The sequence below is a fragment of the Apodemus sylvaticus genome, chromosome 1, assembly GCF_947179515.1.
Source record: "Apodemus sylvaticus chromosome 1, mApoSyl1.1, whole genome shotgun sequence".
NCBI classification, from domain to species: Eukaryota; Metazoa; Chordata; class Mammalia; order Rodentia; family Muridae; genus Apodemus; species Apodemus sylvaticus.
Window position 1 is genome coordinate 191,859,205 of NC_067472.1, and position 24,040 is coordinate 191,883,244.

General features: G+C 52.6%; 3 protein-coding genes across 7 annotated transcripts; 2 read left to right on the forward strand and 1 right to left on the reverse strand.

The window, feature by feature from the left end:
* The first annotated feature begins 2,650 nt into the window (after window positions 1-2,650).
* Window positions 2,651-9,946, forward strand: Cdc42ep5 (CDC42 effector protein 5). 2 transcript variants are annotated; one of them, XM_052170257.1, is made up of 3 exons: window positions 2,651-2,912; window positions 3,190-3,295; window positions 9,316-9,946. In XM_052170257.1, exon 3 carries the CDS (start codon window positions 9,316-9,318, stop codon window positions 9,775-9,777), a length of 462 nt encoding a protein of 153 aa, XP_052026217.1. In that variant the 5' UTR covers window positions 2,651-2,912; window positions 3,190-3,295; the 3' UTR covers window positions 9,778-9,946. The 2 variants fall into 2 exon arrangements, with proteins under 2 accessions (XP_052026217.1, XP_052026222.1); XM_052170262.1 differs by lacking the exon at window positions 2,651-2,912 and adding an exon at window positions 2,959-3,072.
* An 87-nt stretch (window positions 9,947-10,033) lies between these two features.
* On the forward strand, window positions 10,034-13,152 carry Leng9 (leukocyte receptor cluster member 9). Its single transcript, XM_052170247.1, has one exon. It carries the CDS (start codon window positions 11,278-11,280, stop codon window positions 12,883-12,885), a length of 1,608 nt encoding a protein of 535 aa, XP_052026207.1. The 5' UTR covers window positions 10,034-11,277; the 3' UTR covers window positions 12,886-13,152.
* On the reverse strand, window positions 13,052-24,034 carry Leng8 (leukocyte receptor cluster member 8). Of its 4 annotated transcripts, XM_052170229.1 has the most exons (17): window positions 23,911-24,034; window positions 22,330-22,422; window positions 21,546-21,717; window positions 21,133-21,237; window positions 20,287-20,397; window positions 19,167-19,419; window positions 18,814-18,955; window positions 18,018-18,221; window positions 17,740-17,790; window positions 17,353-17,631; window positions 17,134-17,271; window positions 16,724-17,009; window positions 16,216-16,317; window positions 16,065-16,133; window positions 15,853-15,982; window positions 15,569-15,776; window positions 13,052-14,192 (listed from the first exon to the last, which is right to left on the reverse strand). In XM_052170229.1, exons 2-17 carry the CDS (start codon window positions 22,365-22,367, stop codon window positions 14,030-14,032), a joined length of 2,451 nt encoding a protein of 816 aa, XP_052026189.1. In that variant the 5' UTR covers window positions 22,368-22,422; window positions 23,911-24,034; the 3' UTR covers window positions 13,052-14,029. The 4 variants fall into 4 exon arrangements, with proteins under 4 accessions (XP_052026189.1, XP_052026198.1, XP_052026195.1 ...); XM_052170238.1 differs by lacking the exon at window positions 20,287-20,397; XM_052170235.1 differs by lacking the exon at window positions 17,740-17,790 and having other exon boundaries at window positions 23,911-24,033.
* Window positions 24,035-24,040: the final 6 nt, after the last annotated feature.

Genomic DNA, 24,040 nt, shown 5'->3' on the forward strand with positions numbered 1-24,040 from the left:
AAGGAAAACCCCTCAGTGACCCTAACCCTCCCTGCAGATAGCCTATCTCACTGCCCCGGCCTGACCCGGCCTCCTCACAGCCTCCCTTCCTCTCCCTTCCTGATTCCAACCCTGCTTTCCCTCACCGGCAGCGCTCTGCTCTTCACCACCTCCTGCCCACACCCCTAGCCAGGGTTGATATTAAATCCAGCAACCCTGTTGATTTTGTTTTGCTTTATTATTTTATTTTCCTTGGCTTGCTTCTGAAACTCCAGGCTGCCTTAGTTCTCCTCTAACCGCCATGGCCTTGCCCCAAGGGTTCCCTCTCTCTTATTGCTCAAACTTTGCCCTCCAGGGAGAGTTTTGCTGCAGGCCTTAGCCTCTTTTTCCTTTCCCTGAGAAACCAGCCTCACAATCTGGGGGTTGACCACACCCTCTAAGAGCACTGGTTCTCAACCTTCCTCATGCTGCTTATGCTGTGGTGACCCCCCAACCTTGAAGTCATGTTTGTTGCTACTACATAACCATAATTTCGACACTGTTAAGAATCATAATGTAGCTGGGCGGTGGTGGCACACGCCTGTAATCCCAGCACTTGGGAGGCAGAGGCAGGCGAATTTCTGAGTTCGAGGCCAGCCTGGTCTACAGAGTGAGTTCCAAGACAGCCAGGGCTATACAGAGAAACCCTGTCTCAAAAAAACCAAATCCAAAAAAAATCAAAAAAAAAAAAAAAAAAAAGAATCGTAATGTAAATACCGTATTGGGGGTGGGGGATATCTCTGAGGGTCATTGTAGTTGGCAGAATGAATGGAACCAAAGACATCTTCACGCTAGCCTGGCGTGGGTTACCTCACCACACTGACAGCTGTGTGTACATTGCCTTGTCACATATGTCGTTTGTCACATATGTTACAAATGTCATAATTACATTATATATCTTAACTATATAATTGTTGCAATGCTGGTGAAGTGTAAAATCATAATAGGTAACTCAGTAGAGCTAATTAAATCCATAAGCAGCCAGGCATGGCGACACATCTTTAATCTGGGCACTCTGGAGAATAGAAGCAATCAGATCTCTGTGACGAATAATCGGATTGACATAGCTACCTCCAGGCCAGCCAGAGCTACATAGTGAGACACTGTCCCCTCAGCTATCCAGGATACTGAAGTAGGAGGAAGTGAAATTCAAGTTCAGCGTGGGTTACTTCATAAGAGACCCGGTCTGAAAAACAGGGTCCAGGGTAGAGGATAATTTTTACACTGTGCACAAAAACATTATGCCTACGGGAGGGAGTGGTTTATAGCTCAGTGGTACAGGGCTTAACTAGCATGCAAGAGGCCCTGGGTTCAATCCCCACCATCACCAACAAAACAATTCATCATCAATAACGTGTACGTGTGTGTGTGTGTGTGTGTGTGTGTGGCGTGGGGGGGGGGCTTGCACAAATGAGACAGAGTAGTTGTCTTTATCAGTATGGGTTGTTTAATTTAACATCCAGTTCTACCCATTTTCTCAAAAATGACATAATTATGCTTTTCTCCAAGGCTGCCCCAAACCTCTTTGGGAACACACACCACGATTTCCTTATCCAATCATCTCTCTGTTAATGGGTGTCTAAACTAATCCAGTAACCTGGCCCAGTGTAAACGCTGCAAGCGCACGAGCCGGCAGGTATGTGTTGTTCTGATTTAGGTTTCTCCTTCAAGCTGACCCCTCAGTGTCTACCAAGGCCATTTCTTTCCTACTTCCTTCCCTGGGTCTCTGGGGTCTACGTGGTCTCTGGCCAGAGTCCCTGACTCCAGTGCCTCCTGCAGCTGTGGAAATCTCCCGGTACTAAAGGCCTAGACTACCATGCCTAGCCTCTGTCTGTCTCTGATGTGTTCCCTTTTCTCCCTTCTCCCTGGCTCTACAAGTTCCCAGTATAGACCTCAGTGTGTGTCTCAAAGTGGCTTGCTTATTAGAGTTGTAATTAGGTCTTGCCCCCCTCCACCCCCCCCAGCCTTCCAGCTTTTAGTGGATTTTGTCCTAAGCCATACAAACACCTGGGAACAGCACACACACCTCCTCCTTCCCCCCAAACACCCTCACTCCGGCCATGCTCCATCGGCTTCAGAAGGATGCTTTGAACATCAGTGTGTTGTCTTCACCACACACATAAGCAGAGTAAAGACCCTTCTCTGGAAGAAGACTGCAAATAGGAACATCCTGGGGAGCGCTCCAGGACAATCTCATTCTCCAACTGGGACTTTAATTCTCTTCCCTTTTCTTCCTTCTTCTCTTCCCATTTCCCTCTTCTCAACACACACACACACACACACACACACACACACACACACACACACACACACACCACCCCTCTCCCTCTTCCCCTCCCTCTCTCCTTCCCCTTCCCTCTTCCCCTCTCTCTCCCCTTCCCTCTCTCCCCTCCCCCTATCCCTCCCTCTCCCCTTCCCCCTCCCTCTCCCTCTCCCCCCTCCCTCTCCCCCTCCCTCTCCCTCTCGCACACGCATGCTTGCACGCCACTCCCCCAACAGCTGCAGTCTGGAAGAAATTACTCTTCTAAAGAGCCAGAGTTCCCTGGTTTCAGGAAATTCCAGGCCGGGCGGGGAGGGGCCAGGCTGGGGGCGTGCCCGTCCATCTCCCTAGCTGCCCCCCCCCCCCGCCCCCGCTTCCACTACGCTCAGTCCTAGTCTCCTCCTGTCTCTACAGTCCCTTCTAAGGGCCCTCGGCTTTTCTACCGTCCAGGCTTTCTAGTCCTTTAAATCCGAGAGGCAAATTTGAGAGAGTAAGGAAGGCTGGGAGGGGCCTATGGCTTAACCCTCTCAACCCGGGGACAAGAGACCAACTTGGCTGACTGGGCGTTGACTCGGTGCTTGGTTGGGAGGCTGCCATGGAGCCCAAGAGGGGCTGAAGCTTATTCCCGGTGCAGGTAAGAAGGAACCACAGCCGGGGCCTGCCGGACTCTGAGGCTCGGTCTCCCGGATCTGAGGGAGGAGGGCAAACACTACAGAATGAAGAACCCTGGACCCCTGGAATGTGAGAGAGGAAAGCAGGGGAACTCCCAGCCTGTGAAACCAGAGAACTAGGAGGTGGGGCTCCTGGGACCCAAGGGTGCAGGACCCAGCCTGAGGCGGTGGCACTCAGACTGCGAGCCTTGGTCCTGGAGCCCCCGCCAGGTGGGACGTGACACTTGTTTTATTCGCCAGGTGAGATCGCTCCTGGAGAAAGAAGGAAAAAGGCGCCAGAGAGGCAGCCTCGAGGCCGGGAGGGACCCCAGCTTTAGCCGGACCTCAATTCAGTCTGGACCACGAGGTGAGGAGGTTGTAAGTGGGCAGGGATCTTCAATCAGAGGGGAGGGAAAAAGACAGACTAGTTACCAAACAGACCAGGGCCTTTGAAGTCCCCGCTGCAACAAAGTGGCTTTAGGAAAAGGATTGCCAGTCCTAAAACCCCAGAGGTCTCCAGGTGGGGGTCCCTTGGCTGGTCTGGGCTCCGCTCTGCAGCCTGAGAACCAGTCCAGCCAGCTCTGGAGCGGGTTGTTACTTCCTTGTTGGCAGGGCTGGGGCCGAGGGAGGACAGAGGTGAGCCAGCTGTGTCCCCAACTCCTGCAGCTGGAGCCACGTGGTGTTTAGGCAGGAAAAAAAGGGGGAGGGGGACGAGGCCAGAAAGGATGTGCTTATCGGAGCGCGCGTCTGTCGGGGCGGGCCGGTTGCCTGTGTGTGCTGCTTGCTTACAGTCGGCTTCGCTTTGGTTCCTAACAGCAGCCCCTCTGTGAGAGCCTAAAGTGATGACGAACTTTTCCCAAGAATGACCACATTGTCTTGTGTCTAACGGGCCTGACACATGCATTTTCGGGTTTAGAGCTGAGCGTGCAGAAGGACACCTAGGTTGCAGGGGGACGTGATTCGCTCAGGGTCTCAGAGCTAGCCAGGGCTTCGGGGGCATGAAAACCTCCGTGCGCATCTGTGAGAGCACGCATATAGTGTGTTGCACTGGAGTATGTTAGGGTCACCTGCTAGGTTATTCCCCACTTTATTCTTGAAATGAGGGAGGTCTCTTTATTCAACTTGGAGGTGAATAAGCCCCAGCTGTCTTCCTGCCGCCCCCCCCCCATAGTGTTGGGTTTAGAGGGTTTTTAAATGGGTGCTGGGGATTTGAACTCAGATCCTTGTGATTGTGCAGCAAATACCCTCGCCCCCCCCTTAAACAACTAACCATCTTTTCAGTCCCAAGAGCTTCCCCCCCCACCCCACCCCCGCCCCCAAGAGACCTAATCTCACTAGAGTCCTGCTTGACCTGACACTTTCTATGTAGACAGGCTGAGGCAGGAGGATCACATGTTCAAAGTTCGGGTTCTAGAGTTAATATAAATATAAAATAAAACATCAGTTTGGGCAACGCAATGAGGTCCCATCTGAAAATGTGTTTTGTTTTGTTTTTTTAAGAATTTATTTTATTTATACGAGTACGCTGCTGCTGTCTTCAGGCACACCAGAGGAGGGCATTGGATCCCATTAAGATGGCTGTGAGCCACCATGTGGTTGGTGGGAATTGAACTCAGGGACCCCTGGAAGAGCAGTCAGTGCTCCTAACCTCTGAGCCATCTCTCCAGCCCATCGGCAAAAAATTTAAACAACCAATCAACCGAACAAACAACCAACCAAAAACTCTTCTTCCCCTCCCCCTCTTCCTTCTCTCTCTCTCTCTCTCTCTCTCTCTCTCTCTCTCTCTCTCTCTCTCTCTGTGTGTGTGTGTGTGTGTGTGTGTGGTATAGTTTAAATGGCAGGGTGTTTGCTTAGAATTCCCCATTGAAGCCGGGCGTTGGTGGTGCACGCCTTTAATCCCAACACTTGGGAGGCAGAGGCAGGCGGATTTCTGAGTTTGAGGCCAGCCTGGTCTACAGAGTGAGTCCCAGGACAGCCAGAGCTACACAGAGAAACTCTATTTCAAAACAAAGCAAAACAAAAAAAGAATTCCCCAATAAAGGGACCAGGACGAGGCTCAGTGCTAAAGTGCCCAATCTCATTGGGATTAACCAATGAGATACTGGGGGCGTGGCTCAATGGTAGAGTGTTTTCCTAGCAGCGAAGGTGTTAGCTAGCTCTAGGTTTTATCCTTAGCACTCCAACAAAAAGGGGGTAAAATTTTAGGTAGCATTTACTCATTGAACATTTGCTGCGTGCACGGCTGAGATGGGATGTTCGGTTGATATCCCACTTGACAGATGAGCTAACCAGATCAGACGGGCCACGTGCTTACCTAGAGCCACACGGCGGCCGCTGCGGCCAGATCCTAACCTGAGCATCTGATTTTCTGAATTGTACCTGTTTTTCCTTCTCACTGCAGAGTACTGAGAAGAAGGGCACTGCAGGCTCTTAGAGAGGATCTTTATGGTTAACTGTGGCTCAGTATTCGCGAGTGAGTCAAATACAGCCTTTAAAACATAGGAAAAAATCTAAGTACCTGCTAAGTTGTTAAGGGCCTGTCTGCCAGTCCATCAAAATGTTGTTTATATTATGCTGGAAGAGGGGAGTGGTGATGTGTCAAGTTACAATAAAAACATGTCCACTCACATAGGTTAAGGGTAGAGTAGGACTGGAATGCCAAGAGCAGTCTGAGAGATGTGCAAGATGGGGCAGGTTTGTAAGCTTAGCACTTGGGAAGGCTGAGGCAGGAGGACTGCCGTGAGCTGCCTGGGGGTTGCTATCTTCAAAATAAAACCAACAACAATAAACACCAATACTGGTGGTAGGCCTGTAATCTCAGCTACTCAGGGTGCTGAGAAAGGAGGATCATGAAATTTAAGGCCCAGGCTACAAAGTGAGTTCAAAGACAGCCTGGACAACTTAGTAAGATCTTGTCCCATCATGTAAATCAAAAAGGTTTGGGAGAGGGGTATCAAAGTGCTGGAGCTACGGCCGCTCTTGCAGAGGACCTGGGTTTGATTCTCACATCTGTTATATATATAATGTAGTGAAGCGTCTCCTAGTGGGCCCATGCCGAGGTGTACCCCTGTGGAATTATGCCATGCAGCTGATCTGGTAGAAAGGGAGTTTATTTGAGGGAGGGAGGGAGGGAGGGACGGTCTGGGGAACGGGTCAAGGCAGGTGATAGACATGCACTCAAGCAGAGAGATGGGAACAGAGTCACAAGGGCAGAGAAAGGGGTGGGGGAACAGAGAAGGACCAAGGAGAGAGAACGAGCTTATCCAGGAACACGTGGGAACAGAGAGAACCGGGGTGTCCAGCAGTCCTTTTACATGCTGCCTGTACCTCACAGCAATAGGTGATAGAGGCAGATGATGGCATAAGGCATCCCTGGGGGGAGCATAGAGGAATCACCTGTAAGCAAACAACACCCACAGGGGAACCTTGGTCGTCAAAGAGATTTGACGCCCTGTTTTTGCCTCTATGGGCACCAGCCATGCCTGTGGTACACAGACACACATTCGGCAAAACACCCCTACACTTAAAAAAAAATTTTTTTTTAATAGACATGGGAATGTAGCTCAGTGTCAGAGCGCTTCCCTGGGATGTATGAGATCCTACGTTCAGTCCTGAGTGGAGAGGAACGCATGTAAAGTGTACATGCATACATGCATGCTGCTAGACTACGTCCATCTAAATTATTTCAAGCAATGTTAGCTTGACACTTCTCCCCAGGGTGCTGAATGCTGAAAAAGCAGTGTTGTCCGATTTGCCTTCCTCATACAGTTTCACTAAGTCTAATCTTTGTTCTGCAGTTAATGTTTGGGTGACACCACCTTTTCTTCTCCCAACCCTAACACTACCAGTTGGCAATACTTAATTTTAAAAATAGATTTTTCTTTAAGTTGCTGTTTCTATGTGCTCTGCAAGGAATCGGAAGTGTCATTTTATCTGTTGTACGGACAGGAAAATGAAAAGATTAATTTGTGGAGATTCACTTAACTGGAAAAGGGTGGGACTTTGAAACAGAAAAAAGATTTCATTATAGTAGCAGTGAGTGTTGAAAGTACAGGGTTGTAAAAGTCCCTCCCAGATTTTCCATGGAAAAAGACCAAGCTTCAGGATATTGGCCAAGACTTGCTGTGTTTCTATTTTCCACCCAGTCAGGTGTGGTGCTGTAATCTAGCAACTGCACATCTGGTTTACAATTCACTATCCGGCAGCTGCAAACATATGATATTCTTGCTGATATTTCTTTTTTATTAGATCTGCTCTTTTTATCTGTGAGTGTTTTCCCTGTGTATTTGGGCATGTCTCAGTCTGTCTCTGTCTCCTCTGTGTGTGTGTGTGTGTGTGTGTATACACCACATGCAAGCTTGGTGCCCATGGAGGTCAGAAGGCATCAGATCCCCTGGAATTGATGGTAATGGGTAGTTGTCAACCACCATGTGGGTAGTGGGAATGTGTATATTTGCACATGTTTGTGTGTGTATACAGTACCTGCAGAAGTAAGGTATGAGTCTTCTTGTAGGTGGAAGTTGTAAACCGTGGGACGAGGATACTGAGATCAGAGCTTCCCTGGAAAAGCAGCAAACTATTAACCTTATGTTAACATAAAAGGTAACGGGCGGTGGTGGCACACGCCTTTAATCCCAGCACTTGGGAGGTAGAGGCAGGTGGATTTCTGAGTTCAAGGCCTGTCTGGTCTATAGAGTGCATTCCAGGACAGCCAGTGCTACACAGAGAAACCCTGTCTCTAAAAAACAAAACAAAAAGCATCTAAGGTATTTGCTTTATTTTGAGTGTTTTTACAAAACACGAGATGTTATACTGCTAGGTCATAGTCCCCCTCCCCCCAAAGCAGATCATTTTAATTATTAAATTCTATGCAAATATACTTCCCTCCCTTAGAAGAACAGCAAACTCTAAACCTCGGAGCCATCTCTTCTTCAGCCTCCTATTCCTGCCAGCTTTTAACTCATAAGGCGTTTAGTGTTTTACAAAACATGAGATGTTATACTGCTAGGTCATACTCTCCCCCAAAGCAGGCCATTTTAGCTATAAAATTCTTTGTAAATATACAGCTTCCCTGGACCGCTCTAAACCTCCCAAATGAGACTCTTCATGTGGTCTGTTGAGTGAATTTTGTACGTGTCCTGTAGAGCTTTCTTGGTCCACTTCAATGTGTACGGAGGGCAGGGTGCTTGACTGTGTAGGTGGCCCTAGACCCGTGCCTTGGGTATATAGTGGACAGAGCCTCCCTGTCTTCCAAGATGGGCATTGGCAATCAGGTATTGTTCATCTATGCTAATGCTAACTTGCTATTTTTCTTTTATAAGCCTTGATGGGAAGCACTCTAAAGTAATTTTTTTGGTACCTACACTCTAGAAATGTTCAAATATTTTTTGTTGGGGTGACCCACATAACATAATGGTCATATGTAGTGAGAATTCTGGAATTTTTGTTTAAAAAGACAGAAATATTATAAGAATGTACTTTTTTTTTTTTTTTTTTTTTTTTTTTTTTTTGGTTTTTCAAGACATGGTTTCTCTATGTAGTCCTGGCTGTCCTGGAACTCATTCTGTAGAATAGTCTGGCCTCAAACTCAGAAATCCTCCTGCCTCTGCCTCCCAAGTGCTGGGATTAAAGGCGTGTGCAACCACGGCCTGGCTTTGTTCTTTCATTTTAATCTCAAGTCAAAGATGTGGGACTGCTTCAGATTTTCTTCAGCAGCTGATTATGATTTACCTCGAGCTCTAGTAGAAGTGTGGTTTGCCAGCTGCAGATAATTTTTGCGATTTTGTAACATTTGGAATTCTGGAAACTTTTCAGAGGTTACATAAATATGAGGGTCAGTAGTTGTTGGTAGTTTAGGAAGGTTGGCTGTGTTGGGCAGAGATGGCGCATGCCTTTTCCCAGCACTTGGGAAGCAGAGGCAGGCAGATTTCTGAGTTTGAGGCCAGCCTGGTCTACAGAGTGAATTACTAGACAGGCAGGGCTACACAGAGAAAACTTGTCTCGAGGAAGAAAAAAAAAAAAGGAAGGTTGGTTGCAGTGTGCTGGTAGCTATGGTCAAAGAAAAAAAGAACAAAAGGAAAGAAATTAGTGTTAGTGTTAGGGGATGAAATGGGGTGGGAGAGGGTGAGAAAGATTGGAAAAAACAACCTACAAAGTAACGAAGATCAGGTATAATTATGGGTGTGTTAGACTTAGGAAAACCTAAGTATGTCACTGAGTTCAGCAGCAGTGACCTTGGGAACCTCTCAATCTGCTTCCCCATTTGTTAACTGAAATAATAGTTCCACCATAGTCCTGCTTTATGAGAGCATTCTGTGGCTATGTGGGAAAGAGACTCGAGTTGGGGCTCCCGGACGAGGCAGCTCTGATATCCCTTTGCCCCCACAGATGTCGGTATTGAAGCAGATGGTCCCTGCACAGCCCAAGAAGCGACTGGATCGTGGAGCACTCTCTATCTCTGCACCACTGGGAGACTTCAGGCACACTTTGCACGTAGGACGCGGTGGCGACGCCTTCGGGGACACCTCATTCCTGAGTCGCCACGGGGGTGGTCTGCCTCCTGAGTCAGGAGCCCCACCGGTCGTGGCCCCACATTCTGTCCCTCCACCTGCAGTCCCACAGCCCCCTGCGCCTGGTCTCCGAGTGCCTTCACCTGCCGACCCGCTAATGCCCTTCCACCTGGACCTGGGCCCCTCTATGCTGGACGCGGTGTTAGGCGTCATGGACGCAGAGCGCGGCAAGACAGTGGCTACCGAGCCCGATGGGGATGCCCACCCTGGAGCGCAGCACCCCACGGGCCGCTGCTGCTCCAGTGCTGACCTCCAGCTGGACGACGTCATCGGTCTGTAGTGTCACGATTTCTGCAACCCTTTTCCCCAGCACTCCTTTTGTACACACAAAATGGCCAGCTTTGTGCCATGACTGTCTATTCGCTTTATGCGGTAAGGGGACAGAAGCAAGACAGTGGTGGGGTGCCAACAACTAAAAGTCAAATCTGTCGTCAGTGATGTTCCTTTAAGAGTTTGAAGGTGTATTCATTTAATGCTACTCCCAGAAGGCGGGGTTTCGTACCTGACCTCTCCCAAAGCCCTATTCATTCCTCAAACGTTGACCGGTCCTCACTGCCACCTGGAAAAAGTCCAGACCCTGTGGCAGCTGCTACAGGAAAAACTGACCTAAAGAGTCACAGTCGCCTGGTCACCCACTTCCCTCCAGGTGCACTCGGATTGGGCGGTGTCGCTCCTTTTCCGGGGAGCGGCTATAAAGGGAAGTGGTTGGCTACCCTTTGGAGCCACGAAGGGTGTGGTTCCCGTGGGCAGGGCTTCAGGTGCCACCAATTGTGTGTCCCGCGGGTGTCGGGTGTCTGCTGCGTTACAACTCTGGGCACAAAGGTCAGCTTGAGCTCACAGATGTCCAGATATTTTATCATCCCAGAGGTGCAGGGCTGCCGGAGCAGAGGGTGAAGCGGGATTCTCAAAGATTTTTAGAGGGGAAGAACAATTAGAATGAGTCTATGAGTTTGGGATGGGGCTTTCTTATGCTCCTAGAAGGGTGAGACCAATTTAATCAGACCAGAGGAAGAGTAAGGTCTTTTACTGTTTGCAAAGGGGTGGGTGGTATATGTCAACCCTTAGGCTGGGGACAGAAGTCAAACCTGACCCCTAGGCACAGGTAAAACCAACGATCCTTGGTAGAGTCCTGGGTAAGACCAACGAGGGGCGGAGCATATGTAAAACATCCAGGTGGGGGTGGAGCCAAGGTAAAGGGGTGAGGCTCCCAGGAAAGACTGGAGCGGGCATTTGTAAATAACTTGACAGAGGCAGGACCAGTGGTGATTTTACTCGTAATGAGGTGTGGTATGTAAGATAGTCACTGGTATGGGGGCCCGCTACAAACTTTAAGGATGGTTGGGGGCGGGACCAGGACCGCTGAGCCTACCTCCCCTCCTCCACAAAGCATCGTGTACAAGTAAAGCAGATGGCGCCCTGCCAGGCTCCCCAGAGGTCTCGAGGTGCTGAACAGATGCAAAGCATCTGGAGGCTGCGGGAGGGGCTTTCTAAGCCCCCGCCCCCCAGGCTGCGGAGTCTGTAAATGGGACGCGGAGAAGCCTTGTGCTCCTAGGCTTGAGACAGCGGTGGGACACCTGTCAAGTATTTGCGAAACTGTCTCGCTAAAGTCCCCAAAGGGAGGAGCACAAATAAGTAGATGGATGGAATGGGACATCCGCTCCCTCGCAGGTAAATTGGCTGGTTGGGCGGGGCCAGGCCCTCTAAGGCTCCCTGAGGGGCTGGACATATGTAAATCACTTTAGGCGGGGCAAGACGGGGTTCCCCGGGGCCTACGAGCCAGATGAGCCAACTGGGCTTGAGATTGGAGACGCCCCGCCTGGTCCTTTGGCCTTCTTCTAATGCGGGCGAGGCTCCCGGCGTCACAGTGGGTCATCTACGCTGCGGACTGAGACCGCTTCGGGCGTGGGGGACCATGGAGGCCTCAGCCGATTCCTCTGAGGCCCCCGCAGCCTGCCGCTTCTTCCTCGAGGGCCGCTGTCGCTTCGGTGCGCGCTGCCGTCAGCCACATCCCGGGGCCCCGGCGCCGTCGCCCGAGGTTGCGCAGCCCGAGGCTGGGTCCGCCAGGCCGGAAGCCGGGTCTAAGAAGCCGGCTCTGCGTACTGCTGCTGACGTCATCCGGCGCATCCGCTGGGACCCGCGCCTGGACCCCGCTGACTTTTCGGTGGGCTACACCGACCGCTTCCTGGGAGTGCAGGAAGAGCCATTCTGCGCCTTCTGCTGGGACGAGCCGCTGGCAGCGCTCGGACCCGGCGTGTTGGCAGTGCCGCAGCACCGCATACGCTACTTCCGCTTCCGCGGCCGCCTGGTGTGGGACCGAGCCTCGCGTACTGACCTTATTTTTGGCTCGGGCTCAGTGGCTGGACGAGGACCCACTATCCTTGATGCGCTGGACGGCAGGGACGAGCATTGGAAAGAGGTCACGCCAGAAATTCCTGACACGGAGAAAACAGGGGTGGGTTTAGGGGGTCTGAATACCCAGGATATCCCTGAAGAAGGGGGTGGAAACCCGACCAGAACAGAGCTTGATTCGGACCTGGAGACACAGGAAGAGAGTGGGGCAATCAGAGAGACCAGATCTGGGCTTGATTCCAGCCAGGAGGCACCCAAAGTGGATGGGCCGACGGAAGAGACCTGCCTGAATGGGACCCCTGAGTTAGAAACACCAGACCCAAGCATGGACTTCTCAGGAGTAAAGGAGATCTTGAACTCAGTAGAGGCGTCCAGAGCTACTGGGCTTTCACAGTGGCAGGCGCAGGCCATTCAAACCAAAGGGCTTTCTGCTGAAGAGGAGATGGAAAGTGTGTGGGATCCAGGCGCCAGGAGGGCCCCTCGTCAGCCGCGGCCTACACATTTTGTGGCACTGATGGTGACAGAGCCTGGGCTTAGGGCTGAGGTGGTCAAGGCCCAAGAGCATCTGGTCCACATTGCCCCCTCTTGTGCTGAGTTCCTGGTACCAGCACAGGCCCTGCACCTCACAGTGGTGTTGCTAAGGCTGACAGGCCCCGGGGAGGAGGCTGCAGCAGTTAGAGCTCTTCAGAGAGCCGTCTTGAAACCGGGACTTGAGGTACCCTCCCAGTTACTGTTCCGGGACTTGGTTCTTCTGGGCCATCATGTGCTCTGTGCTGTACCCTCCCCCTCATTGGCAGGCATGGCCCAAACACTGAATCAGAGGCTAGAGGCCGAAGGGCTTAGAGTGGTGCAGCCGCCGGAACTCCAGCCACACCTCACCCTGGCTAAGGTCCCCCGTGGAACCCAGGTCTGCCTCCCCAGGCCTGAGTACATCTTGAACCAGGAGCTAGGAAGGCAGCCCCTAGGGGAACTCTGGCTGTGCTGCATGGGCAGAGCAGGGAAGAGCTATGTACCCCTGGCTGAAATTCCCTTGAAGTGACCCGCGGTTTCATAGTTCAGAAAAGAAACAGGCCAAGCAGAAAAAGGTTCTTTCTCTCTCTCTCTCTCTCTCTCTCTTTAATTTGGTTTCAAGCTTTCAAAATGTACTGTACTCAATGCTCAAGGAGAATGAAGGAAGGGGAGGGGAGAGGTGGGGAGGGGAGGTAGGGAGGCATCTGGAAAGAAAGCAGCCTGACAGTCCAGCTGTTCGCAACCTCATAGCACATCCTCCAGTTACATGGCAGAAGGGGAGGGGTAAAAAAGAAAAGGGGAGAAGGAAGAAAAGTAACTTAAACACACACACAGAGAAAAGAGAAGGAAACATGACGTGAGCTGGTGACCCATGAAGGCAGAGGGGAGGAAAGAAGGGAGGGTAACCATTTTACCTGTGTTGAACCAGGGAGTGGGAAGGGAAGAGGAAGAGGAGGGGGGGAAAAGAAAAAAAAATCAGAAGAAACATTGGGGCAGAGGGAGGAAGGGACACGGAGACAACTTAATACAACTTGAGTAAGACGAGGCAGCCCTGCTGGCACGGTCCCGCGAAGGCCCTGGAGTCCTCAGTGCGGTGTGGCGCTGGTCTGGTTGTGTCGGTCGGTGGTGCTGGCTGGCGTTTCTGGGGTGAGGAGCTGAAGGTGGGGACATAGTCTTTAAGTGGCTTCCCTCACCCCAAACACTGAGGCCCCGATGGCTGGGCAGCAAGAGTCTATGACGAGGCAGACGAGGCAATGGGTGTGGCTAGCTGGTGCCCCGCTGCAGGCGGGTGCGGGCTGGACAGCCTGTCTTCTTTCTGCTGCCCCCCAGCATGGGATGGGCCAGCACGCAGAGTCAGGTGCTGGAGTACGAGCTCGAGAGAGAGAGAAAAAAAACACTGAGACAGCATTAGTGGAGGTGAGAGATGGAAACAACCTGTAGCCCCCACCCCACCCTGCTCCACTATATACTCCCAATTATCCCCTCTGAGACAAAAAATAAAAACGTAGAAAAATCTCTGTACAGGTCCCCGGTGGGAAACGGGGGTAGGGTGCTGGCTCTTCCTGGAGCCTACTCCCCACAAATTTTTACAACCCATGTCCATGGCTCAAAAACAAAATTTGAAAAGGCGGTGCTGGGCCACGGCCCTGCCCCTGCCCGTGCTCGATGGGTGCTCAGAAGGCTGGCAGCTGCGCCAGGCTGAGGCGGCAGTCCACGCTGGAGTTGTCCGGGCCCGTGTAGGACAGGCCCAAGGGCTCTAGGAAGGCCCGGCAGGCGGCCTCGCCCTCGAAGGCCAACTCGGCCTGCAGGTAGGAGACGGGCAGCGCAGGGCGGAAGCTATGGGAGACAAGAGGAGAAAATGATGAGGCAGGCAGACAAGGGAGGCCCAAGAGCAGGGAGTGGTGCTCCCCATCTGGGCGTGCATTTTCCTCAGCAAGGAACCTGCTGGCTTCTGCAGCCCCTCCCAACCTCCCCATTTCAGGGGCTTGGGGGGGGCAAGGGATGGGGTTGGTAGCCCCAGTGCCCAGCTGTGCCCCCCCCTCGCCCACACTTACCTGTTCAGGAAGGAGGGGGCAGGAGGGAAGGGGCTCAGCTTGGCTCCTCTGCTGACTGAGGAGCTGGAGCCAGACAGAGTAAGTGGTACGTGGGCTCAGAGGGTGGGGACGATGGTGCCCCTCCCCCCAGGGTGTCTGCAGAGTGTTACACTCTGCTACCATAATGCCCTAATAGTGTATATATTCTGATAATTCTGAGGACCCTCCTGAAGGTCACCAAGTATCTGGAACACAGGCATCTTATGGCCCTGGGACAGGGCCACCTTCCTCAGGCTGAGTGTGGCAGGCTGATATCTGAGGGTCTGTCTGCTGTGCTACGTTCATAGGAAAGACGCTCTGAGGATGAGGTGAACACAGGCTTATTGAATTACAAAAGTCTGAGTAGCCTGATGCCCATTCATTTCAGCTAGTCAAATATGGAGTCACAGCCCCTCTTGGATTGACAGAATTCTACAACAAGTTTCTTGACCCATAAGTTGCGAATCCCATTATAGCAGAACTACCAATGAGCACACACTGCTGCCTAGCCTGACATTCAAGGGCCCTCAAGTGAGTACTGACAGAGCTCTTGACCAGGGTTCTTCAACCTTGGCAAGATTGGCACACACTGCTGTGGGGCCTTTTGTTGTACAGCATCCCTGGTCTACCCACAAGCAAAATATCTGGGGAGGTGGTTGTGGTGGTGTTTGGAATCTGTCTTTTCCTCACATGGGCAAGACACATGTAGTCTGTTGCCCTGCACACCACCCTCAGTGCCACACATTCCCAATCCAAGATTTCTGATAGTCAACAATGGAATGGCACAAGGTCTCATCTCAACAGACTGCTAGCAATATGAGCCAAGTCCCCCTTTCTAATGTCAGGAAGAGCAGCACGTTGCTGCAAAGGCCCTGAAAAGGGGAAAGATAAACCAGGTTCCAAACTGCTATCAACAGAAGAGTACAGGGAAGGACAGGACATGACACCAGGAGCAGTGGGGTCACAACAGTGGGAGAAAACCTGGGACTGCAGGTGGCCGAGGAGGAAAGCAATGAGGGCCAGGGGTATGAACAGGGGACTGGGAGGGGACTTCAGCAGAGGAGCTGAAGGCTGACCAGGATGTGGAGGGGACGTGGCAGAGCCACAGCACAGAAGGCAGCAGAGTGCAGTGCCACATACGTTTTGATCATAGCCTTGAGGGCGGCCTTGCGCTCCCGGTCTGCAAACTTGTCCACAAGGTAACCAGACATGCAAGGTGCATGGCAATAGAGCCTGAAGAAGCGGTGGTAGTTGCCCAGGGCCCAGGCTGCCCTCAGTGCCAGTGCGTGGGACACGCAGGGATCCGCCTTCATCTCCCTCGTGAGGTATGCCAGTTCCGTAGTGATGTCTGCACAGGAGGTAATTAGGTGACAAGGGTGCCACCTTAGGCATAACACCCTCCATCTTGGGGATGGGCCTCTCACCTCCAGAGTTCTTGGTGAAGATGTAGTAGAGGATTCGGTATGCAGTAAATTCACCCACGTTGCCTGCTAAGTTTTCCGCGTATAGTGACTTAAGCTGTGTCTGGCACTGGTTGAATTCTTCATGGTCCCCCTGAGGGTAGGGCATGGAGGGAGGGGGTGAGGCTCAGGCAAGTGATTTCAGGAAAGGAATGAGGAAACTACTGAGCCCCTACCTTCTCCAAGGCTATGCGGGCATGGGTCTCATACACCTCCACAGTGAACTCCGTCCGGATGCCTTGCACCTGGGCAGTAGGAAAGAATAGTCAGGGAGAGCAGCGCAGGGCAAGATGGCTGACATCAGAACCCCTTTAGCATTTGCCTTACTGTCAGGTCCTGCCGAATAGACTTCATCTGCTCACAGGCAAAGGCGTAGTCCTGCTTCTCCTTCCAGTGCGACTTGACCATGCACAGAGATTTCTTCAAAACCTGCAAGGAATAGAATCAAAGCTCAATGGAGAGATAGCTGACAGGCCAAAGCCACTGTGTCCCCACTCACAAAGCCAGTATCAGTGACTCACCACCACTATGAACAAACAAAATCAAGGCAATATACAGGAGGTGTGAGTGCCACACAATGCTGTGCCATCCTAATGCAGAACAGCAGCCACCTTTCCAAGTCTCCCTTGCTCTAGAGTCTCACACGTAAGCCTCCCCCTTAACTGTGCTAGTCATAAGGCAGATTGTGACCAGGCAGGCTATGCCCCAGATATCTTCTCACAGCCAGAGCTTCCTTTTTCCACCTCCTTCACCCGAAGTGTCCCATGTGCCCCTTACGGTAGCCCCCCATCCTAATGCCAACACATTCTGGGGACACACACTGCCTGGGACTTACAGCCACAGGTCGCACAGTTGATGGGTCTGGGGCGCAGGTGAGCCGCAGATAGTGCTTTGTAATGTCAGGACAGGTGCCCACAATCTGCAGCTCCTGCCAGTCAGGGTCAGCTCCACTGCTTTCCAGGTTACTCATCTGCAGCACCAAAGGCTCGAGGCGCAGGCGGCGAGAGTGCCCGTGTTGGAAGCGGGCTGCTCTCTTCTGCTTTTTAAGCTCACGCTCCGGGTCCTCACACTCCAGCGCTGCCATCTTCTTGCGGCTGCGTTTGGAGGGAGCGAGGTCATGTCTGGGGAGAAAGGGTGAAAACCAAAGTCAATGTCTTCAGCCATACTGAATGAAGACCATCGGCCCCACCTCTGAGACCCAACACCACCCACCTGTGCCTGAAGAACTCCCTCAAAGCACCTCACCTCTTTCCACGCTGCGCCCTGCCTCGACCTCGATCCATGTGGGCCCCGCGACCACCCCGACCCTTGGGTGGATTCCTGCGGCCTACAGGGTGGCACTCATTCCCTGAGTAGGAGCTGTCAGAGTCTGAGTGGGAGTCACTGCACAAGGAAGAGGCGGCGTCAGGCCTGAAGCACAGGGCCGGGCTCTAAGCGGCTCCCTCCCAGCCCAAGCCTGCACACCTTCTCCGAAAGTGTCGGGTAGGAGACCTGGATGAGGAGCGGGAGCGGGAATCCGTGCTGGAGGAAGAGCTGTTATCCTTCATGAAGACGTTGCGGTTGCCGAACTTGGCGAAGCTGCTACCCCGAGCTCGGCCAGCACCCCCAGCCCCAGGTGTCCCTCGCTGGGATTGGGCACCCCCGCCCCTGGTTACCGAGCCTGCCCCCCTGGAAGGGTGAAGGCTGCTAGGGGCCTCCCACCGCTTCTTCTTGGGGCTCTCAGCCACAGGCTCCCTGGTCAGCCTGAGGATATAGCAGGGCAGGGCATTACCAACCAGCCACCAACCTCAACTTCTGCAGACCCTACCCCATGGCCAGGGCCATAAAACCTCAGAAAGGAGAGGCACTTACCCCGGCAACTCAGCCATTGTGGTGCAGGAAAGGGACCAAGCCCAAGATTGTCTGTGTCCAGGGGATGCTCTTAGCCATCAAGCCACCCATACCTCCCTAACAATCCCTTCCCACTTCCTAAACCCATCCTTGATCACTCCTGGGCCTTGGACCCACCCCATGGGGACTTGAGACGTGTCAGCTTTTGGGACCATTTGTCTCTGAAGCTGCTAGTTTGGATGTCCATGTCCCCAGCCCGTAGCCAGCAGCCCTACTGCTTCAGTGTCCCTCAGACTGACCCAGGCAGAGGCTCTCGGCTCCAGTCGATGGTGTAGGCAGAGCCATCCTGGAGCCGGGCCTGCAGCACCTCCTTGAGCAGTTTCTCTGTCCGGTCCTTGTCCTCTTCTGACTCGCAGGCGGTGAAGCACCTTTCCACATATTCCTTCATATCCTGAGGCCAATCATCCGGCTTCCCTGACAGGTTTCCCCGGCCAGAAGGCCCACTGTGGGAGGGGGATAGGTGAGGGCACTCAGGTGAGAAGACCCCCACACATCAGCACAAGTTTCTCTGTGATCTAAGAAGGGAGACTTGTACTGCACATTTCTACACTCCCTCTACCCCACGATGCACTTCAGATTGGTGCCTAAAGAGGGACCCTAGAACACAAAAGATGTGTACTGTACTGGCTGGTTTTGTGTCAACTTGACAGAAGCTGGAGTTATCTCAGAGAAAGGAACTTCTGCTGAGGAAATGCCTCCATGAGATCCAGCTGTGGGGCATTTTCTCAATTAGTGATCAAGGGGGGGCCCTTGTGGGTGGTTCCACCTCTGGGCTGGTAGTCCTGGGTTCTATAAGAGAGCAGGCTGAGCAAGTCAGGGGAAGCAAGTCAGTGAGAAACATCCCTCCATGGCCTCCGCATCTGCTCCTGCTTCCTGACCTGCTTGAGTTCAGTCCTGACTTCCTTTGGTAATAAACAGCAATGTGAAAGTGTAAGCTGAATAAACCCTTTCCTCCTCAACTTGCTTCTTGGTCATGGTGTTTGTGCGGGAATAGAAACCCTAAGACAGGTAGGCGGGATCAAGAATGACAATCACCTGTGGTTCTGAGCTTTCTCGGAGTTGGGCTGGGGACCAAAGCTGCTGTGCTGACCCTCTGAACTGGAGCTGAAGTTTTGGTTGGTGACTGCAAAGGGCCGCTTCTGGATGTTAAATTTTAGACCTCCAGTCCCAGGGGCTGCTGTGGGAGGATAGCAGAAACAGGAATTAGGCCCTTCCCCAGACATTCAAATAGGCTAAGCTCTGGAACAAATCCCTAACATAAGCCTCCCTATTCTAGACCAGTCTTCCCTTAGACGAGGGCACATCACAACACCCAAAGGACCAGAAATCCTGTGTGGCTCAGAGCCAAGCTCCAACCCTCTGACTCCCTGACAGATCTGCTAACTTACGTTTCATGCGGGTCCACAACTGCTGTCCCTTCTTAGGTTTGGCAGGCTCGCTGTAGCTGTGTGGCCCATAGGCCTGCCCCGTGGGAGCCCCTGCCTGACTGTGCTGAGTGGTTGGGGCTGTTCCAGGCTGAGGCCCGTTGCTTAGACTATGTGTCCCATGTTGTGGGTTTGAGGGCTGAGGGGGCTGGGCTGCAGGTAGCTGCTGAGGGGAAGCCTGGTAGGCCATGCTCTCATCCATGCCAGGGACTGGAGGCTGCAGGAAGAAGCAGACAGCATCTTGATGCTGAGTCACATGGCATTCAGTCTTTACAGTCATCTTCCTCTTCAGCACTCGGTGCTACAATCTTTGTGGATTGCCACTGTGTGTGCTCAGTGACTCCCTGGAGGATCTATTTTCATTAGTAGTTCATGTCACAACCGAGAAGACTAAACCTCAAGAGACTGAACAACTTTGCCCAGCCCAGCTGTCGAGGAGCAGCTACCAACACTGGGGTGTGACTCTACTACACTGATAACTCATCTACTAAGGTGATACCCTTGAGCACATCAACATCCACGACAACACAACTGCCCAATCCTATGACAAGACTGCACCCTCTCGACTCTTAAGAGCCACCAAGTTGTGAAAGTCACATGACTCAAGAGGGCCACAGAAGAGGCAAAGCATGGACTCAAACCCACGTCAATGTACTTCCTGTGTTCTAGCTCCCTCACTCCTCTAGGCTGAGCCAGCTGCAAAGGCAGCATGGTGGGTAGGTACAGTGTGTACACATCATTTGCTATGTGTGTGTGTGTGTGTGTGTTGGGGGAGGGACTTTCTCCTGAATGCAGGCTGAGTGCACATGCCGGAGGAAAGGAAAGAAGACAAACTGCTTTTGTAGTTTGCCAAACTACAAACTCCTCCCACTATCCTCCTAATACTACAACCCCTTGGCCTTGCCTAGCCTCAAGCCTAACCTACTTTTAGAAGCTAAGCTTTTAGACTAGGAGCTGCTTGGCAAGAAAGAACAAAGAGGAAGGGAGGGGAGCAGCTTGGAACTCATGCAGACCACTGGTTGCAAGTCCTCTCCAGCCCCAGGCTCTCTCCCAGCTGGCCAGGAGCAGCCAGGCGCAGCATTACCTGGTTCAGAGTCCCTTGGTGCTGGGGAGCTGAGGGCTGCTGGGCTGCAGCTGAGCCGTAGGAGCCGGCCATCCCATACTGGGAGGGGGAGCCGTAGCTCTGGTACATGCTCTGCCAAGGCACAGGGAGCCAGAGTTAGTGGGGACTGCTCGCCGCGCCCTGGGCCTCCCCTGGACTGTGGACAACTCCAGAGCCTGGAGCCCAGGCCTTACTTTTTTCATCGCACAAATACACTAATCATGTGTTTAAAAAAAAAAGTAATAATCAAAAACTTTCTTCCTCCCACTTATGGTCATACCCAGAGGTCTTGTTAATAGGTAGTGAGAAGTATTAAGTGGCAACACTTTTAAATTCTATGGTAAAGTGATAGGGGCAACAGCTAACCCTTTTAATCACAGGACTTGGGTGTGGGGCAGACGTAGGTGGATTTCTGTGGAGTTTGAGCAAGCCTGATCTACATTGAGTTCCAGGCCAACCACAACTACACAGTGAAACATTGTCTTAAAAATCATTAACAACAGAAAAACCCCCCACAACAACCAAACAAACAAACAAAAAGAGCAAGCGAGTTGTGGCGATGGTGCACATCCGGGCAGCTAAGGCAGCAGAGAAGACTAATGACAACTTGCACTATATGGAGAACCCTGACTCAAAAAGCTAATGTCCTGGGGTCCGGAGGCTGTGGAAACGTCAGTATCCACAGTGGGCTGGACCACAATGGAAATGCCAGACTGTGAGGCCTTGGCAGGAATCTGGCAGTTTTGTCAGGGGCTGCTGTCTGTCTTCACCCCAACTAACCACTTGCCCACCCTGACAGAGGCTCCCGCCCTGCAGCCAGGTCCTCACCATGGGGTAGTAGTAGCTGTACGGGTAGGCATAGTTGTACTGCTGGTACCACTGGTAGTATTGCTGCTGCTGCTGCAAGGCCGAGGCTTCTGCCTGAGAGACATACTGTAGAGACAGAAGCATCTGTCAGCACACGCCACAGGAGCCCATGGGCACCACAGTACCAAGGGCAGGCCTTCACTGCAGAGTAACTGCAGGAAGGGAGCCGACTCCGTACAGAAGACTAGAGACTAGATGGGGCGATCCTCCTTAAAATCACTCAGGCCCAGGCTGACCCAAAGAAGTTAACTTTTCCATTTCCCCAGATTTAGTTAACAGGAAACAGTCTCCTTAAGGCCTCCTTCCAGTGGAAGCCAGCGTGCTCCCATCCTGCTCTCGGCATGAGCCCCACCTGAGCCCTGAGCCCTTCTCACCTGTGCGCTGGCCACAGCCCCGCTGCTGCTGGCCTTGGAGCTGCTGGCGGCCCCCGCTTTGCTGATGCTGGCCAGGGCCTGGCGGGCCTTCTCCCACTCGGGATTCTCGTGCATAGGGGTCTCCATGCCATTCTCTCTGCTGGCCCCAGTCACCATGCTGTACTGAGAAGACCTGCAAAAGTGAAGCAGCCGTGTTCTCCCCCGTACACAGGGAGAGAAAGCTGGTGACCGTAAACCCAAGGCTTCAACTCTAGAGCTACACTGTCTCCTCACCACAGCCCGAGCTGACAGTGGCACACAGAAAACTAACCAGTGCAAACATAACTTTACACATGACCTCGGACCTTAGGAGAACTAAGCTTTTACAAGCCAGTGAACTCTGACATGGCCAACAATGAAAAAAAAAATCAAGAAACAGAAAAAAGAATGATCAGAAAGCTACTAAGAGGGGACTGGAGAGGTGGCTCGGTGTTTAAGAGCATTTAGCAGTCTTGCAGATATCACAGTTCTGCTTACAGTCACCTTGTCAAACAGCTCACAGCCACCTCCAAGGGATCTGGACGCCTCTTCTGACCTTGATGAGCATGGGTGACACACACTCATTCACACCCACACAAGCCCGCATTCATATACACAGAAAAGGAGAGTTCAAAGGGGAAGTGTGCCCCTCTCTCCCAGCCCTCAGAATTCACATTTCTCCCCCTGCCCCCCAAGCTGTGCAAGGTCCCGCTGTGTCTCGTTCCTCTTGCCTTCACAATGGGCTGTGTCCCCTAGCCCTACTAACCAGTCTGCAGCACGCTGATCACCCACATTGGCCGCCATCTGGACCTTGGGGTGGAGGGTGTAGACCTCGGGAGCCAGACTGCTTTTTCAATGTCTACAAGAAAAGAGATGAATTAAGAAGACCCAAGAGAAGATAGGCTGGAAAGGGAGGGTATCTCATAGGAGGGAACACTGTTTAAAGAACGAAAAAGAATCCAAGTGTGGTGGCTCATGACCAAAAAAATCCCAACAATTTTTTGGGAGTTCAACACCCATCTGGGCTACATGTTGCAGTCCTGTCTCAAAAACAAACAGCCTAAAGAATCAGAAGCAAGTCCTAGTGTGGAATGAAGAGACTGGAGCATAAAAGGAAACACCTCCCTTGGAGGTGTCCAAGACTAACCTGTAGGACATGAAAATGAAAGACAAAGAAGCTGAAACTCGCATTAAGAGCGTGGGTGTGAGGGAAACCTGTGGTGGATGCAGAAACCTCAGTCTTGGACAGAAAATCTACAGAGAATCCCAGTACAGCAAGAGGAAGGCTCTCCAGTGTCTGAAGTACTAGCTACAGAAAAGCTTCTGGGGATGCCTCTGGGGACACGCTGAGGAGTAAGGAATTGAGATTGGGAGGACAGAGCAAAGTTTTCAAGGACAAAGCTAAGCTATGGATGGCCTACTGAGCAGCAGCAGGTGGAGGTGCAGGAGACTGCCCCCTATGTGGCTGTCAGCACCTTCCAGACTCAATCAGTAACAGTCTCCAGAGGACAGAGAAGAGATTTGTACGGGATGTTCCTAGGAGCAGGAGTTGGTTCGGGAGAGGTGTCTGTAGGCCCACAACATTCTTAAGAAACTAGTAGGGGTGGGGTGGATAGCTCCAGACGAAACATGATGGGCGAAAACAGGGCTGGAGCAGTCCAAACAACAGGATGTACAGCAAGGAAGCCTACTAGAGAAACCGAAAATCTAAAGGAAGCCTACGGGGCACTGACAGATCTCAAACGCCTTAGAAAGAGAGAAAGAAAGAAAGAACGAATCCGTTGGGTGGAGTCAAGGGGTCCTCACTAAGGCAGCACAAAAGAGAGCCTCGGGTTACAGGTTGGTATTAGGAGTAAGGGGTCTGACAGACGAGGACAACACGGACTGTAAGCTCAGGAGCACCTAGCTGTCCCGCGGGCATCAAGTCCACGACGCTAGGTGGAGGTTGAAGGTCCTGAACCCAAGAGACCTCCCTGGTCCCCCCGCGGCCTGGCCGCGCCGGCGCACCGCGCTGCGAGGATGGCCTCTCTGGGTTGCCCTAGGCAACAGGGCGGCCAGGTAACAGTGGGTCAAGGGGCCGCAAGGGGGGCGTCTAGGGCACTAGGGTCCTCAGCGTTTCCAGGACCTGTGGACGAGCGGAAGCGGACACGCACGCGCAGTGGAGCACGCGCCCCCCCCCCCGCATACCCAGCACGCATGCGCAGCGGCGCTCCGGCAGCCACACCCTTTAGAGACGCAGGGCGCGGCGTCGGTTGGCCTTACCAAACAGGCCAGGGCTCGCGGAGCCCGGGGCCCGAAGGCGTCCCTGTGCTCGCCCGCCAGGCCTCCCGCCACTCCCCACACTCACTTGGACCGCTCGCTCCCGAGAGTCGTTACCGGCGGCGGCCCCAGGCAGCTACAAGACAACCAAGACAGCGCTCAGTCACCGGCCGGCTCTAGTCTGGGGCTCGAATGTCCTGACCGCGGCGTGATGACGT

Excerpts from the sequence above, each read along its gene's own strand:
- Cdc42ep5 (XM_052170257.1), top strand. The coding sequence starts at position 9,316 with ATGTCGGTATTGAAGCAGATGGTCCCTGCACAGCCCAAGAAGCGACTG.
- Leng9 (XM_052170247.1), top strand. The coding sequence starts at position 11,278 with ATGAGCCAACTGGGCTTGAGATTGGAGACGCCCCGCCTGGTCCTTTGG.
- Leng8 (XM_052170229.1), bottom strand. The coding sequence starts at position 22,367 with ATGGCGGCCAATGTGGGTGATCAGCGTGCTGCAGACTG. Across the intron at positions 21,718-22,329 it reads GATCAGCGTGCTGCAGACTG|GTCTTCTCAGTACAGCATGG; the intron begins GTTAGTAGGGCT and ends TCACTTTTGCAG. Across the intron at positions 17,010-17,133 it reads AGGGCGCAGCGTGGAAAGAG|ACATGACCTCGCTCCCTCCA; the intron begins GTGAGGTGCTTT and ends CTTTCTCCCCAG.